Consider the following 17589-nt stretch of genomic DNA (forward strand, 5'->3'; position numbering starts at 1 on the left):
AGTAGGACAAGGTCTGCAGCACTAGAGTGCCCTCATCTCTTCTGTCTCCCACTACTGCATCTTGATGGCCTTTATTGAGATGGCTTAGCATTTCACTTAAGTTGTCAATTTCTAGAGTGAGTTTGACATCTTTTATTTTCTTATAAACTTGTTCTGCTATGGGGACTTGGCTACCCATGAGCGCAGACTTTTTTTTGTAAGGTGTGGGCACTTAACAATAGGTTTTCACATGATGGGTAGTTAGTTCTGAGTGAGTGCCATCATTGGTGAGAATTTTCTCTTATCCAGGAAGATGACCCAGCTTCAGTCGGCCATTAATGTTTTTGTAGGGTACTTAACATGACACAAGGAGGACAAAATCATCTTGGGATCTCAGAATTCCATATTCTCCTCCAGGAATTATTGTCCACGTAACACTGTTGATGACCTGTGAGCTTACTATGCAGCTTGTAGAAGCAGTATATTGATGGCACCCCTAGCCTTACATGGTTTTATGATTTCTCTTTTAGGTTTGTTTTCTTGAAAAGGCTCCAGGCTTCGGCTTGGAAAACCCAACCGCCAAAATTGAGCCCAGCAGCTGGAGCGGCAGCGAGAGCCCTGCCGAAAACATGGAAAGGATGAGCGACTCGGCAGATAAGCCGATTGACAACGACGCGGAGGGCGTCTGGAGTCCTGATATTGAGCAGAGTTTCCAGGAGGCCCTGGCTATCTATCCGCCGTGTGGGAGGAGAAAAATCATCTTATCAGACGAAGGCAAAATGTATGGTAAGTGGCCTGGAACATTCCTTTCAGGGCCTCCAGCCTGCTGCAGTGGGAGGGGATGTTCTCCGAAGCCAGCCTGGTTGCTCTTTGTAGAATGACATTTGGCTATCCCAGGGACCAGGGCTCCACTACAGAGGAGGATCCTGGGATACCATCCCTTGGGGGTTTTCTCTTCATGCTTGACAGGCCTTCTGGCAGATGCTCTCAAGGTTCACGTGCCACGGTGGCATACGTGCAGGAGGGAACAAATTCTTCAGTCATTCGGCTCCACATAGCTGGCGTCGAGTGGGACCGAGTCCCTTGAGTCCTTCCCACCCTTGCAGGAAGATCTTGTGCTTTAGATTTGTATTTGAAATCTATTCTTTTTTTATTGGCTGGGGATGTGGTTGTTCCTGGCAGCACAGACCTCTAGGTTTAATCTACAGCCTTGGGAAACAGGGCATGGCAGTGCTCCCCTGTAATCCCAGTAGTGCTCCCCTGTAATCCCAGCACTCAGGAAGTGGAGCTAGGTTGACCAGAAGTTCAAGGTCTACATAGAGAATTCTGGCCAACCTGGACTTAATGAGACCCTGCCTCAACATTATGTCCCTCTAAAAATTCTGAAATCCCCCACTTCAGGATCAGCCCTGTACTGGCCAGATAAAACACACACAGGTTTGATTGGCCTGTTTCCATTCTTGCTTCTAACTTGCAGCTGAATGGCTAGTTAAGACGTTGTTGTGTGTCCTGTCCTGTCCCATCTGTTTTTCCCCAGCCCCAATTCATGTGCCCAGCTCCCAGCTCCCAGCTTCCCCTTCCTCTATGACTGTCCTCTGAGTAGGTTCTGGGGAAAGCTGCATGAGGCAAGGAAGGCAGGCCCAGCTTTCCAAATGGCTCTGGTTGCTGACAGCGAATGTCCCCACCCTAGCTGGTGTGAAGCTTCCCTCCACAGGTTGGGGACATTCTCTTTCCAGAATGCTCCCAGCTGCATGCAGACTTGCGGGTTTTTTGGCTATCTACCTTTAGGAAAGTAGGTGGCAGGTGGTCACTTGTACATAGTGCTTGTCTAACTGAGTTGACAGAGTTTGTGTTGTCACCAAGTCTAAAGAGATGCAGCCAGCATAAATTCCACCAACACTGGCTCATCCACTACCCGAGGCTCTTAACTCAACAGAGGAGTGATTTATTTCTCAGTAATTCCCACTATTTCTGTAATAGGGTGTTGTACCTTTAACCCCGCGTGTCTCTGTCAGGAGCCCAAGGAGGCTGTGCTCAGACCAGCAAAGACTTCTGAGAGGAGAGCAGATGGTAGCACAGCTGCCACCAGCTGTGCCCTGCCTGCCCTCCCCCTTCACCACGGATGATGTAATGGAAACAAAGACACTTTTGCTTTCTGTGGCACTGAGCCTCTCAGCCTGTCATGCACTCGGGAGTGAGAACCCAAACTTGTGGCATTTGTTTTATGCTCTTGTGAGTTTCTGCTATAGCCAGAGAATCCTCTTTTTATCTAGGGTAGTGAAGTCGGGCCGAAACCGGTTGCTCAGCTGCTGTGGGTGGATCCTGCGTCCGTCCTTTCTTCCCCGGCTTCTCCTTCCTCAGCTTTCCCTTGAAGCATAGCTTTGGGATGTTGCATTGTGAAGCTCCCACTTCTTTGCTCACAGGTTGTTTTAATCTAAATTAATGGCGTAAGACATTTGGTGGTGTACATCTATAATCCCAACAACACTCAGGAGTCTAAGGCAGAAGGAGAGTGAGAATTAGAGCCAGCCTAAGCTATCTAATGAGATCGTGCCTTTGAAAATGTTTTTTCCCCCTCCATTGAGATTTTCCTTTGTAAATAGTTGCCCACTTTGCCTATAACTCAATTGTAAACTTTTTATGTGAAAATGATTTTTAAGATCTCTTGCTGAGAACTGAATCCATGGAAGCTTCAGATTGGAGTTATTCTATCAGCTATTAACCTGATCACATTTGTGCTTGGTGTTAATGTAGTTTTGGGCTCCTGGGAAAGATGATCAAATAAATGAGGACAACAGGTCCTTGGAGACTTGCCATCTAGGATATTGTGGTTTTGAGGGGTGGAATTCAGCAGGGTGATTAGATATTGGTAAGTTTGGTGTTGGCTGTGGGATATGTGTCTAGGACGAGGGTAACTCAGTTCCCAGTACTTCCCAGTTGTATCTGTTTTTGAGTATGGGTGTCTTTCTCCTTAAGTTAACACTATCCGATTACTGTCTGTTGGTGGCCAGCCAGATTTAAAATGAGGCAACCGTTTTTCCTCACTAGGGAGGAAGAGTCTAGTATGGTTGTGGGTTTCACAGGGCCAGAGAGTACACAACCTGCATGGTTTTGTCCCCTGATCAGGAAGAGATGGGTTTTCTGCATTGGCCTTGCAGTATCTCCATCTGTCCAGGGAGGAAGCACTCCCCTTGGCTCCCTGTCTTGTGGCATAAGATAGAATGCCTCAGGCTATCTTGGAGGGAAGTGTGGTAGTTCCTGGGCTAGTTGAATTGGAGACTGGGCCTCCCTTTAGGGGATCTGCTTTAACTTTGTCAGAGAAAGTTGACTCTCCTTAGTGCTACCTCAGCCAGTCGGAGACAGAGTCATGTGAGCCCATGTAAGGCCAGGGTCACCCTTCGTGATCAAGCTTTTGCTAGCACATAAACGAATCTTAATGTTCGACCAGTAGTCAGCGGTCCCCGAGAGCATCCCTTTTCTCTAAGACCTTTGAAAATGGATTCTCTGTGAAGTCAGTCAAAGTCATAGCCCAGTGAAACACCTGGCGAGTCTTCCTTGAGGATTTCATTCCTCCATCTCTGAGCATTTCTGAGTTCTCTGGGTTGTCACTAGTCTCGAAACACTGGAAGAGGCAAGGTCAAGTGATTTATTTTGGTAATGAGATTTTCATCATGGTTGGCAGGAGAGTAAACGGAGAGTTGTTTATGATAAGCTTTTGTCCCTTGGAAGAGAAATGGCTTAATTTTCTGTTACCTTGGACGTTGGGCAGCTGAGACTGTGTAGCCGTCCGCCTGCCTGCCTCTGTGTGCCTGGACATTTTCTGTGTTCCCTGATGTACAATGCTTGCTCTTGGCTGCTGCCTCTGACTTTGCTCTTAAGATGCACAGGCCTTCCTCTTTCCTCTTTCATTCCTTAGCCCATTTTTGCATAGCTGTGTGTTTCTTTTTCTGGGAGGTAGAGAGGGAGGAGGGATGGGAGGGAAGTGTTTAAGGAGCATGCTTTTCTGAAGCTGGATTTTAGGGGAGTACACCACAGCTGAAAACAAGACTTTACCCCCAAACAAACAAAAATAACCCAAACTGTGATCTATGGGAATACCTGCGTCTGTTCCCTCTGTAACTGAAGACACAGTCTGGCAGTGTGGTCACATGTCCTTGGAATCCTTCAAGAGTTGGGACAGAAACCAGTTTGCAGTGATTGTGTGCCCTAGAGGCAGACAGGTGCAGCACTTAGCAGTTTAGACTGTGTAATTAATATGAATCCTGGCCTGGCACTTTTAGGTCTCAGGCTTTGGGCAAGTTGCCTTAGTTCTCTTGTGTTTCAAAGCCTGAAGCGCAAAGGAGGGTGCTAAATAGACCCAACTTCAGAGGATTGTCACAAAAATTAACTGAAGTCATTATTATGTGGGGTTGCCCACTGTGTTTGAATAGCATCTTGCATACAGTTGGGTGCTAAGTAAGTGTTTGTGAACTGAGAACAAAGCAGGAGTGTGTCTGCCTTTGCTGACTAAAGGCTCTGTATGTTATATGCAGCTGACATTCCCGAGAGCTCTCTGAGGTGCTATGGTAAAGGGGTTGGATGAGAGGGACAGCATAAGTCTGAGAATAAGATGGCTGGAAGGTGAAGGTCTAGGTCTGTCTAACTCCAAAGCCAGGGCCACCCCCACTGTGCTTTCTGTCCTTCCTTGGTAGAGGCCATTGCACATCAACCCAGCAAATCACTGTTGAGCGCCAAGCTGTATGCCAGCCTCATGCTTGGGATTGCCAGGATGAGAGCTGGGGACCAGACAGACACAGTCATGTCCCTGCCCTCACAGAGCTGTCACAAGTTCACTTGCTGGCCACTGACCTGAGGTCAGGGCTGCCTGCCAAAGATTTCTGGGAAGTCTGAGGACGCTTTGAAGATGGTCACCTTCCACTTAGCCTTTTGAAGCCTGTTCTTGGCTACCAAAGTCCAGGACACCTGGCCTGCTGCTGGCAGGAAGAGAGCACAGCAGGGAGGGTCCAGATCACAAGGCTGGCCCTAGTGCTGGCCAGAAAGACGTCTGGAAGGTTCTAGTGTCCTAGGTCGCTGCAGGCTGACTGGGCACAGCCATTGGTAGGCAGTGGCTTCTCCTGAGCCCAGATGCCTGTACCCTTCTTCTTGAGAAGAGCTGGGTGGCAAGCAGGGTACCCTACCTCCAGTTGTGTTTGGTTAATTTTTCCTGTGGTGCTGGGGATTGAGCCCAGGATTTCATGTATGCAAGACCAAGGATTCTGTTAAGTGATCTACTGGGGGAGGGGGGCATTGTTTCTTGTTGGGATGCTAGACCTACTACTGGTCAGTCCTGGAGAGCAAGCTAGTTCAGGAAGTCAGGGAAGATGTATGTGTGCCTCTACCCCATTCCTGACCTATGCCTTGCCAGTCACACACATGCTATGGGATTGCCTGCTGGCCTGGTTGGTGTTCAAGAGGAAGGGACTTGCTTAGTGAGTCGGGATATCAGCAGGAGAGGGCACACAACTATGTGCCAATCAAACGTCTTGGTGGCAGGGGGAGGATGCTGTTAGACCCCAGGTGCTGCCCAGCCCTGAGAACCATTTAAGGAGAAACAGGGCTGTCTGTGCTTCCACAGGAAAACAACTCTCGTGGTTCATTTTTGGGATGAAGAAGACTGAGTCTGTGGAGCTCCCAGAGTCCCTTGCATATAAATGACTCCAGTAAACTAGTCACTGGTCACTGGAAAGTGGCTCTCCAGGCCTGAGTTGAACATAACTCTTGCTAGTTCTTCATTTGGGCATCGTATGGAATCTTTGACCTTTTTTTTTTGACCTGCTGTTTCATGCTGATTGGTTAGACTAAACACAGAGCTTTACCGTGGAACAAGCAGGAAACCGGGACTCTCTGTTTCCTGTAGTCTTGTTGTAGGGTCAGACACACTGAAGTAAGTATCTTCAATGCTTGATGCTTATGCTCTGAGAACTTCTTCCATGGGAAGAAATGCTGGGAAAGGGGAAGAGAAGAAAAAAACATTTGCTTATTTTGTTGCATATATGAGGGCAGAGGAGCTCCTGTTGTTTTTTGTTTGTTTTATTTGTTTTGTTTTGTTTTGCAGCTAGTGTTGGCAATTCTTCATCGAAGTATTAGGGAGGCATTCTGATTTGAATAGGGACACAAGGGGAGGGAGCCAGGGTGAGTTCTAGATGAGTAATAGGGGATTTTGACCCAGCTTGGTTCCTGTGAGACTAGCTGGTGTCATCAGTATTATGATTGGGAAGTAATGGGGGGGGGTTGGGGGCAGGCATGCGGAAATTTATTTCCAATGTGTGTGGCTTAGGAAGTGATGAGGGAAGAAAAGGATAAAGAAAAAGCTAAGTCATTCTCAAGTTCTTCTACTTCTTAATGTCTTTGCCGTGACAATGGACAACCAGGATCCAGCAGACTCAGATGTAGATGTCACTGAGGACGGCAGTGTGCTCTGACCATGAGTGGAGAAACATGGGGAGTAAGGAAAATGGATGACCTGTTTGAATTGCCTTAGAATGGTGTTGTCTTGCTTAGTCCTCCTAACAAGCCAATGACAAACTCTAGGCCTCTCCATTTTGCAGCTGAGGAAGCTTGAGGTCACTAGCAAGGTCAAGTTATTTTTTTCAAGGTCACCCAGCAAAGAAGCTGTGAAATAGACATTTACAACCAGGCTGGTCAATTACAACTAAGCATGCAGTGGAAGTATATTTTGTTCTAGAGATACACCAGTTGGGGGGGGGGGGGAGAGAAAATGATGGGGAATTTCCATTTGAGAGTAGGTGAGTTAGCAAGTGAGAATGAGAGACAGGCAATTACCTGCTCTCACTCTGAATTTTGGGGAAAGAATCACTTAATGATTTTCTTTGGATTATAGACCTCTTCCTGGCCAGAGATGGTGAAGGCATATTTCTAGATAGTCGCAGGGTTATAGCCGATAACTTCACACAAATTAGCCTTGTTCATCTGTAGACGTCGACAGGAGACTTCACATGACTTGTGGAGCCTTAATTCAGAATGGTGGGATGAAGGGGTGGGTTCCTTACTTTGAAATAGCATGATTCAGCAGGAAAATGAGTGTGCCAGTTGGGCACCTGCTACAAACGCTGCCATGTAGCTTGGTACTGTGTGGTGGAGGGCACACACACCATACCAAGATGGCTGGCACTCATTCTGAGTGAAAACCTCTGCAGTGTTTCAGGACAGGTAACATGGCTTAGTCCGTGTGTATGACGCCAACACGGCAGACAAAGATGAGTTCAGTGGCTCTTGCAGTCTTGCCCTGGCTTTGGTGCTGAATGTGGCTTGGGGATGGTTTGTTTATGTTTTCAAGGTGGAACCCATAGAACTGGCTGACTGGAAGTGGCTTGTGAAAGAATAGGTTTATGCTGGGGTTGTCTTCCTGGGTGATGGGGAGGTAGGTGGACTATGAAATGAGATGGGGAGTGGAGACAGGAGAGGCAGGTTTGGGAGAGGGTGGGAAGGAGGTGCCTTGCATCATATGGTTGTCCCAGGTATCTGTCAGTGGGGCTTGCCCTGCGGGGAGTTGGGGACTTAGAGCTCAGGCCAGGATGCCTGCTGCTGAGAAGTAAGCCCTCATACTGGAGCAGTGGTGGCAGCCGCTTATGTTCCCAGGTTAGCTGTTTAGCAAGGTCAAAACTGGTGTGGATTAAATGTTACATTTGTATTGTATTGTACACACACGTGTAGAGAGCTCAGGCTAACTGTGGCCGTCCGCTCGTCCCTTCCACCATGTGGGTCTATCGGGCTTGGAAGGGCAAGCGCCTTTACCTGCTGAGTTACCTTGCAGGCTCCTGGCGTAGGTTTTAAATAAAATGTCTAGAGCTATGGGGAGAGAAAACAGATTGCTTCCTATGGGTTCCCTCCTTCCCAGTTTCCTTTCTGTCTTTCTGATCGGGTCTGATTTGGCCTGAACTTACTATGTAGCTCGGAAACATGACCTTAAACTTCTGTTCCCCCTGCCTTTGCTTCTCTAGTGCTGGGATTACATGACTGGATATGCCCAGTGTCCAGTGCTGGAGTTGAACCTAGACCTTGTGCATGCTGTATGAGTACTCTGCAGAACTACACCCCAACTCCAATGTTGCCTCCCCCTCCCCCCCATTTTAGAAACAGAGGAATAGGTCCATGGTTCCTCTACCTGATTTGAGGAGCTGAGCGGGGAAGGGGAGGGATGGGGCAAGAGCTTAAAGAGTCTCTGTCCTTGCTCTGAGCACTTGGGTGTGTTGCGTGGTCATTGAGGTTTGAGAACCGTAGGGCTGGATAGCATTTTAGTTTTGCAAGAGGAGGGGCTGGTGAGATGGCTCAGCAGGTAAGAGCACCTGACTGCTCTTCAGAAGGTCCTGAGTTCAAATCCCAGCAACCACATGGTGGCTCACAACCATCCGTAACAAGATCTGATTCCCTCTTCTGGTGCATCTGAAGACAGCTACAGTGTACTTACATATAATAAATAAATAAATCTTAAAAAAAAAAAAAGATCCAGAGGAACACAGTGGCTCCTGACCTCATGTTTCTAACAGAGTTGATTTCGCCATTCAGTCTCTCTTTACCCGCCAGACACTTGATCATGGCTCAGGCTTTGAAATGCAGTGAGGAACATAGGTGGAAAGAGATAAGATACCTTGGGTGGCTGTCAAGTTAAGAGAAGACTTAACTTTGAGGGCAGGGACAGGTTTGGCCACATGGTGAGCTGGACGAGAGGTTTGTAAATTAATGGCATTTTTGATGGAACGATGGCCAGAAGAGACTTTAGAGGGTAGAGTTGCTTCTGTTTCCAGGCGCAACGCAGGAGAGGGCTTGAGGGATGACAGTGATTAGGCCACATGGCTAAGCTGGCCCATAAGCTCTGGAGAAGTGGAGCGGGCCTATTACAACTCTGGGAGAATGGGGCCTGGACAGGCAGAGCAGAATTGCTGGCCAAACCATGAAGGGCCCAAGGGAAGTTGGAGGCTAGTACTTTCTCTATTGAAAATTTTATTGAGATAATTATAGATTCATGCAATTGTAAGAAATAGTGCACAACGGGTTCCTTTGTGTGCACTTTGCCCATTTCCCCCAGTGGTTAGATTTTGTACAGTTGTGATAACACAGCCAGGATGTTACATCAGTGTAGCCCATTCAGCTCACTCAGCTTCTCCAACAGTGTGTGCGTGCATGCACATAGGGGTGCATTCCTGTGCACATGCGTTTAGGCTCGTTAGGTTGTAGTCAGTGTCTTTCCTGTTCTGTCAGTCAGAGTGCAGTGTAGTTCCAGCACCACAAGGGACCCTGGGTTGCTCCTTATTGACCGTGCTATGTTCTATCCTACCCTTTCCTTACCCATCTCTGTCTTCTGGCAACCACCAATCTGCCCTCCTTTTCTTAGATGTTACCATTTTTTTTAAATTAGTGGAATTAGACATGTGCTATATAGTCTTTTGACAGTAGTATTTTTTCTGCTGAGCACCATTTAGTTACAAACTGAAGCTGATCCAGCTATATGTTCAGATCAATAGTTTATACCCTTTTATTATTAAGAAGCTTCCCCTGGTATATGTGAACAACAGATCATTTAACCTTTGTGTGTTTGTGTATGTGGTGTGATATGCATGTACGTGTGGGTGTGTGTACATATGTACACACATTTGAAAGCCAGGTAACATCAGGCATCTTTTATTTTTTTTAATCGCTCTCTGCTTTATCCCCTTAAGACTGTGTCCCCTTGATGAACCTAGATCTAGCCTTACAAATAGCAAGCCCTAGAGACCTTCTTATCTCTGTACACTGCACCACAGTCAGCAGGTGTGTATGCTGCTGTGCCTTAATTTTTACACGGGTTCTGGGATTTGAACTCAGGTCCTCATGCTTACATAGCATCATTCTTAGCCACGGAACCATCTCCCCATCTTAAGTTCAAATGGTTAAAGATATGTTGAAGGGCATCTCGGTTGACTAGCCTTTTACCACCTCCACTCCTCTGTGAACATGAGTTTGGGGGTTTTATTAGAGCCTGTGGGGCAGATTTCTTTTCTTTTCTTTTCCTTTTTTTTTTTAACTTTTTCCAATTTTTTATTAGATATTTTCTTCATTTACATTTCAAATGCTATCCCGAAAGTCCCCTATAAACTCCCCCCTCCCCCTGCTCCCCAACCCAACCACTCACACTTCTTGGCCCTGGCGTTCCCCTGAACTGGGGCATATAAAGTTTGCAAGACCAAGGAGCCTCTCTTCCCAATGATGGCCGACTAGGCCATCCTCTGCTATATATGCAGCTAGAGACACAAGCTCTGGGGGTACTGGTTAGTTCATATTGTTGTTCCACCTATAGGGTTGCAGACCCCTTCAGCTCCTTGGGTGCTTTCTCTAGCTCCTCCATTGGGGGCCCACAGATTTCTTTCTGAAGGATAAACTACCTGGGGAGGAGACCTGGAACTCCTCTGCTGTTTCCCAGGATGGCTGCACTGTTGCACGTTCTCATCTACATTCTGTGCATCCCTCACCACCATTTTGTTCTGTATCTTTTATTTCAAGACAGGAGTGCTCGGTGTAGCTCTGGTTGTTCGGCACTCACTGTCTAGACCGGTCTGGCCATGAGCTGAGAACTCAGGTTCGCTTATCTCTGCCTCCTCACAAGTGCTGGGATTGAAAGTGTGTGGGGTTAAAGGTGTGCCCTGCCGTCAGGAGCGCCTGTGTTCCTAATTTGCATTCCCTTAGTGACCACTAAAGTTGACTGCCTTTTCCTGTGTTCATTTGGGTTATGAATGCTCCTGGGGGGGTGACATCACTTCAGGTGTTTTTTCAATCTTCTAACTGGACATTTAGAGAATCTTCTAGAGACAGGGCCTTGTGGGACTCGTGGTGTACAAGTAGTTTTTTCCATATTGTAGCTTTGTTGCTGTCTTTTTTACATTGGGGTGGGAGGGGTAAACACCAAACCAAGCAAACCAGAACTTCCAGGTGAGTGAAACTTGAGTGGGGTGTTCTTTTGAGACAGGATCTGTCCTGAGGCTGGCCTTGAACTCCTGATTCTTTGCCTCTACCTCCCACATGCTGAGACTCTATGTGTGTGCCACCATGCTCAGTTGAGTAAAACTTTAAACAAAAATGTAGAGGCTTAATTTTCACACTGTCTGTGGGGTGAGCTTTGCTTTCTGCCTGTCATGCCCAGGGCCTAGCCAAGAGTTTCTCTGTTCTGTTATTCTGAAAGGGTCGTGTTTCAAACCACATTGTGCAGTCTGTTTTGAATTAAATTCTGTGTAATATGGTGAAGAGCTATTTCTTTCAGGAGAGGCCATTAGCATGGTTGCATCTTGGGTCTACCTATAGCCTTACACCAGGGTGGGAAATAGTGTGTGTGGTAGTGGCGATGGAGAATTGGAGAAACTGGAGGGGCCAGTCATGACAGGTGGAGACTGTTAGAGGCCTGTTGGGTATGGAAGCGGGGTTAGGATCGCAGGCTTCTGAATTCACTGGTACGGCCACGCCACTGGACATGTGATTGTAGGCCGTAGCCATAGAGACAAGAAAGAACATCGGGGGCCATCAGTGATCTGTGTTGGGTTTCTGTGGCTAACTGCTTCCTTCTGGAAGTACAGTGTGCATTTGTGAATATAATACCTGAGTATCCTTTCTGGGGGACTTCAGGTGACCCCTTGGCTATGAGTAGAACTTGATAGGTTTCGATAGCATAGACCCAATAAAAAACATCAAGTGTCAGAAGGGACTTTAGGGTCAGAAGACATGTTTCCTTTTTGTCTCATCCTAGACTATAAGCACTTGTGAGGTCTCCTTGGGCCAGTTGTCATCAGAAGACTGGAGGCAAGGAAGCCAGGGTATCCCTCCCTACTTCTTGGCAGTGTCTGGGGAGAATGCAGTTGTGTGTGAGAACATGTACACAGCAGAGCTGGTCTAGGCTCTATCAGGAGGCTGGGCTCTATTAAGGAGAGATCTGTCTGAGCTCTCCTGAGTGGAATGTGTAGAGAGCAGACTTTTATGGGCCTTTGTTCGTGTGATGGGAGGAACTGTTGGGCAGAGGGGAGAAGCCCCATAGCAGGCAGGAGGTTGAAGGACGAGGGTATGTGCTGTCAGTCATATAGCCCTTCTCTGCCAACCCCTTCTAAAGCCCCAGGTCCTTGCACAGCGATGGCTTGTATTTCACCCGAGAGTGTGTGGTCTAGTTTATCTTTTTGTGCCCCATTCCATTGATACAGAAACCTGTCAACAAGTGTAAATTACCATTTATACATAATCCTTGCAATGCTTTGTTGATTACTAAGTAAAGGTTCTGTCTTTGATATCATTCAAATGCATTGTGTGGGTGGGATCACAAAACAGTCTGGAGTCATTTACAACCACTCACGGTGGCTGCGGAGGAGAGTGGGGCTGCAGTGTGCCTTTCTATTATAGGATTTGGTATTAATGGGGTTTTTAAAAATAGTGAACATATGTTACTTTTGGAATTAGAGGAAAAGAGATAATTATATCAAGTTTATTTATTTCCTCCAAGTAAGAACCATCATTAAAGACAATTGTGAAGAACCGCACAGATAGAAAGGGTGCATGGTGCCTGGGTGCGCCATGGCAAGGTGTCCCCAGGGTCCCGGTTTGGGAAGACACAGCAGGGTCCTAGCATGGGAGGGTAGGATTAGTGAGCATCTCTTCTCTCACTTGGGGTGGCTGGGATGCTGAGCCTTGGGCACAGGGGCTCACAGGGTCTGTGCTGGAGTGGGGAAGACAGCAGTGCGTTCTTAGCGTGAGTGCAGAGTTAAACAGGTGCCCGACCACTTGCTCTGTCAGCCAGCCATATCCCTAGTTATGGCACAGTGCTGGTGTGGGTGGCTTGGGGAACACTCACATCTATTCTTCAGATGCTCAGGGGCTGTGTGCCGACACATTGAATTTGATCTCTGCCGAGCTAGGATTTTCTCCATCGTTCAGCCTGCACTTGAGAGTAGACCTGGTTTATTCTGGGGGTGTTTGGGGAAGTGTCTTGTTTTTTTTTTTTTTTTTTTAAAATGCCAGTGGCCTTTTCTGATGCCATGCTATTCTTTGTAACAGATTCCTGGCAAGTACCCTTCTACGTGCCCTACCTTTGGGCACAGTTGGTGCATTTAGTGTTTGAAAATGCTCCAGGGACTTTATGGTGTGTTGCAAAGTCTCACTTGACTCTAATCACTCATTAGATTACAGTTCATTGCAGATGGGTTTCATTGACCTGATGCCTCTGTGAAGAGTCTATCTTCCCTCCTCCTCTAAAACACTGCCATTTCAGGCAAGTAATAAAGTCAAATCTATACTTTGAAGCCCATCGGATGTTATTTCTTCAACTTCTCTCCCTGTCTCAGTGACACGTCTCTTTGGCCTTCTAGAACACACACTGAAAGGTATGGCCATGAAGCCTGGGCCTTTAGGTTTATTGAAAACAAACATTTGCTCATAGTGGGTGTATACCTTTAAGTGCACTCGTAGCACTTGTGGGACAGAGGCAGGTTGGTCTTTCAGTTCTAGGCTAGCCTTGTCTACCTAGTCTTAGGATAGTGAGAGCTATACACTGAGACCCTGTCTCAAAAGGAGGACAGAGGGGGGAGAGAAATGCATCTTTTCCTCCCCTCCCCCCAACCTTAGCTCCCCCCTTCCCTTCCCTTCTTTTCTCCCACTCCCTCTTTCCCCCTTCCTTCCTTCCTCCCTCCCCCCTTCCCCCTCCCTCCCTCCCTCCTTCCTTCCTTCCTATGAGTCATTACCTGAAAATCTTGTGCAGATCATTGTTCTTTTTGCAAGCATCACAGAAACCCTTAGACAACGTAAAGAAGAGAGTTTTCTGGAGGATGTGTTCATTGATGAGCCCAGTGCCGGGTAACATTTATTCTGTTTATAGGTTGAGTTTTGCCTGTGACTTGCTCTTGCCTGCCCTTTTTATCACCTGAGCTGCTCACTGCAGCGTTGAGATAGCTCTGGCGGCTGTCCCCAGATGAATGGTTCTATTCCAGGCACGGGTGCTTCCATGACAGCTTTATAACCACTTTCCTGAATAAGGTCGGGGGCATGGTGATGTCCTGATAAGAACTTGCATACCTCTAAAGCAGATGTTGTGGAAAAGGTATGGGGAGGCGGCATGCCTGGGGTTAAGTATCAGAGTGTGTGTTTATTCAGCTTGCACATTCCTCACTAGAATGTGTGCTTGAGTTTTGTCTTACGGTAACACACAACTTACAGTGGAGATGGATGCTGACTGTGAAAGATGCTGTCAGGTGACTTAGGCTACCAGGGTTGTAAACTGGGTATGTGGGCAGCATTCTCAGTGGCTGGATGCCCTGTGACAGTACTCATGGGCGTTTCTAGCCGCAGAGGCTTCTCGGGTGGCTTGGACACTGGCATAGTGATGAACCTTTGGAAAGGTGTTTTACTCTGGCCTGGAGAGATGGTGCTTCCGAGGCAGAGGCAAGCAGACATGAGTTTGAGGTCAGCCTTGAAGAAAAAAGTGAAAGAAATGTATGCCACTGAGTCCTGGCCTGAACGGGAGCAGCTGTTGTGACAAGGAATCATAGCCGTGGTAATAATAACAATAGTATTAATTATTATTATCACGCCTGCAGTATGCCAGGTGCTATTCTAACACCTAACATTTAAGCCTCTGGCTTTTTACAAATGGTTGCCGCCATCATTTCATAATGCATACAACATGCAACTTACTTCTTAGGAGAGCTCACTGTTTTTTTTTTTTGTTTTGTTTTCTGAGAAGGGATTGAGGGCATGGTGGTATCCAGATGAGTACATTAGTATCTGAAGTAGTTACTGCCTTACACATTAGCCCGGTCCAGAAGAGTCTAACAACTTGCTTATGATTATATAGCTGGTTATCGTTCCTGCCAAGTCACAAGGCGCAGTTTGGGTCCAGAGCCAGTGTTCTGATCTCTTTGCTGTCCCAGGAGTCTAGTGTTGACACACTGCTACCTGCTCTGGTAGTTTGGCTCTGTGTAACAGCGTAAGAGGGAGGGTGAATTTCTCTAGATGTAGGGACACCCTAGATCCTGCTCTCTGCTTGCTCAACTCCTACTGGACTTTCAAGGCCTTATAAAAATAAATACCTCATCTAGGGCTTGAGGTGGCTGCTTGTGCAGAGGACCTGGGTTTCCAGCACCCACATGTTAGCTCATAACTGCCCGTGGCTCTCGTTCCTGGGCGATCTGACTCTTGGCATCTACAACACCAGGTGTACACATACACACATGCAGTACTCCCAGGTACTCATAAAATAAAAATAAATCTATTAAGAATGATACTGGGGAGAAGGAAGGAAGGAACGAACTAGGTCTCTGAAGTCTCATAGACAAGGCTAGGTTTCTAGGTCCTTTCTAAGACATTAACCATCTGTCAAAGAGCTTGGCAGACTTGACTTTCTTAAATTGTGCTAGGAACTGTTCACTTTGTGTGTGTGTGTGTGTGTGTGTGTCTATCTGTCTGTCTGTGGGCGCTCCCCCCCCCCCCCATCCATGAGGACTCTCCAAGGGCAGCTGCCTCAGCATAGCAGTGGCTTCACTGTAGACTTGGAAAACACGCTGGACTGGGTGGAAGGTGTTAGTAGAGAGTTCACTATGCATCCTGAGAGGGTCCCCTTTATTACAGTTTCACCTTTAAAAAAAATCACATTTAAGGGTATCCTGATGAAATTATAAGGGTGGTTCAGGAGGTTTCTTCTGGTGACAGGAAACTTGAGGTGGAGCATTGGTGCCTGCGTCTCTGTGCCTGAGGTCTTTTTAATTGGCAGGAATGGGTACATCTGTGCAGATGCATGCTTGCATGGTTTTTTTTTTGTTGTTGTTGTTTTTTTTTTTCCCCCAGATCCACTCTTGAGTTCGGTTTGAGTTGTTTGAGAATCACTTTTAAGAGTGGTCATTCTCAGATGACACTGTATGTGTGTAAGCTGGTTCAACTTATGTTAGAGTAACTTACCAGGCTGCGGTCCTGGCTTGCCACTGACTTAGGGGCTTGTGAGCCAGTTCCAAGGAGTCAGCAGTGCACAGATTGAGAGCAGAGGTAGAGTGTGGAACACCTCTTCCTCTCCAGAGTATTAGTCTGTCCTATGAGGACTGAGGTTAAGGGAGTGACAAAGACAGGATGTAGGGTAGGAATGGGTCTTTAGGTCTTATATCAGAGACTAGGTGTTTGCGCATACAGTGCAGGGGTGGTAGGATGGCGACTGTTCATCCCCATGGCCACTTGTCATTTGCAGAGAATGGTAGGCAGCAAAGAGGAACAGGTTTCAGTGGGCAGCTTTGGAGTGGTGCTCTTGGACTAGGGAATTCCCATGCAGTATGGCTCTCTGCAGGTACCCAACAGTCGAATATTCTTGGTTTGCGACATCAACACAGTTGGGGGTTAGAGTCTTGGAAATGGGTGCGATTGTGTTGGTGATGTACAGGTTAGAGAGGAAGACTGAGAGGAGAGCCCAAAGGAGGCAGTAAGAGTCACGTGGTCTCAACTCCATGTAGCTAAGCCATGCAGAGCCTTAGTAAGCATCTAATGGTTCATGAAACCCTGCAGGTGTGGTGGAGGAGCCTGGAGTCAGCCCTGTGTTGGCTGCATAACATGGTCAGTATTCAGCCATACCTTTTGGCCAGGCGGGATGCAGGCAGGATGGTTTTCCCACCAGCCTCAGGGGATGCAAACACCTTGACCTGCTCTACTCTTGTGCTCCCTATAGGACACTCAGCCCCTGAGATCCTAACCTTTCCTAATACCAAAGCTGTCTGTCATGTGGGGTTGTGCGTGTGTGTGTGTGTGTGTCTACGGGATTGTTCCTTACTCCAGCCTCCCCAGGAGTTTGACTCCCTGTGGGGTTTCCTTTTTCAGCTCCATCTTCACTGAGTGGCGATGCTGCCAGGAGATGGTCCCCATTTCTAAACCCTCTTTAACTTGTTCTGCATCCAACTCCAGGGTTTTGAAAATTGTAGAGAAAACCCAGAGATGGTTGGATAGGCAGGTCCTGTCAGAGGAGCAGGGCCTGCCCTTTCTCTGTGTCAGATCAAAGGTAGCTTCCCAGTCATTTGATACCCTCATATGAAGATGTGCCTGAGCCAGGGCTGGGGCTTTCTGGGGGCCTGGAAGCTGAGGACGTGTGGGCCTGCATGTGCTCCTGTGGGCTGGCGTGGAGGGGAGGGCAGGCTCACAGCAGCTGCCCCTGGAACTCAAGGCTAGGGTATCTGGAAAGGGCAGCCGGCTACCTCAGTTTTCAGAGAGGCTGCCTCCAGTGCGGCCCTTTCCCGCTTCCAGTTCTGGGACACACAGGCTGCCTTGTTTGCAGCTGTTCCCACATAGATGTCCCCTTCTGACATCCCAGTCCCAGGGCTCAGATGTTGTTCCCAGTGTGTCCCCAGCCTAAGCCGGCTGTGCTGTCTAAAATCCAAACAGAAACACTTTGGAGAGTAAGTGGGCAGTGTTTGTAACGATACCAGGAGACCCAGAATCAAGCGGGACCATGTTAGGCAAAGCAGCAAATGGGATCTTCCTTCCCATATCTCCCCTTTGGGCTAATGCTTACCTTCCAACCAACCTCCATCCCATGATTTTGGGGACCAGGAACTTTTAGACTTAGGTGTTTTGAGGTTT

At 47.5% G+C, this 17589-nt stretch overlaps 1 protein-coding gene across 3 annotated transcripts in view; it reads left to right on the top strand.

The window, feature by feature from the left end:
* The window catches only part of Tead1 (TEA domain family member 1), a 227429-nt gene that overhangs the window by 79519 nt on the left and 130321 nt on the right, over positions 1 to 17589 (top strand). For all 3 annotated transcript variants that reach the window (NM_001166584.2, NM_009346.4, NM_001166585.2), the window contains exon 2: positions 510 to 765. In NM_001166584.2, the coding sequence (NP_001160056.2) occupies positions 564 to 765 (202 nt within the window). In that variant the 5' untranslated portion in view covers positions 510 to 563. The remainder of the gene's footprint in view (positions 1 to 509; positions 766 to 17589) is intronic.

Source organism: Mus musculus, chromosome 7 (genome assembly GCF_000001635.26).
Source record: "Mus musculus strain C57BL/6J chromosome 7, GRCm38.p6 C57BL/6J".
NCBI classification, from domain to species: domain Eukaryota; kingdom Metazoa; phylum Chordata; class Mammalia; order Rodentia; family Muridae; genus Mus; species Mus musculus.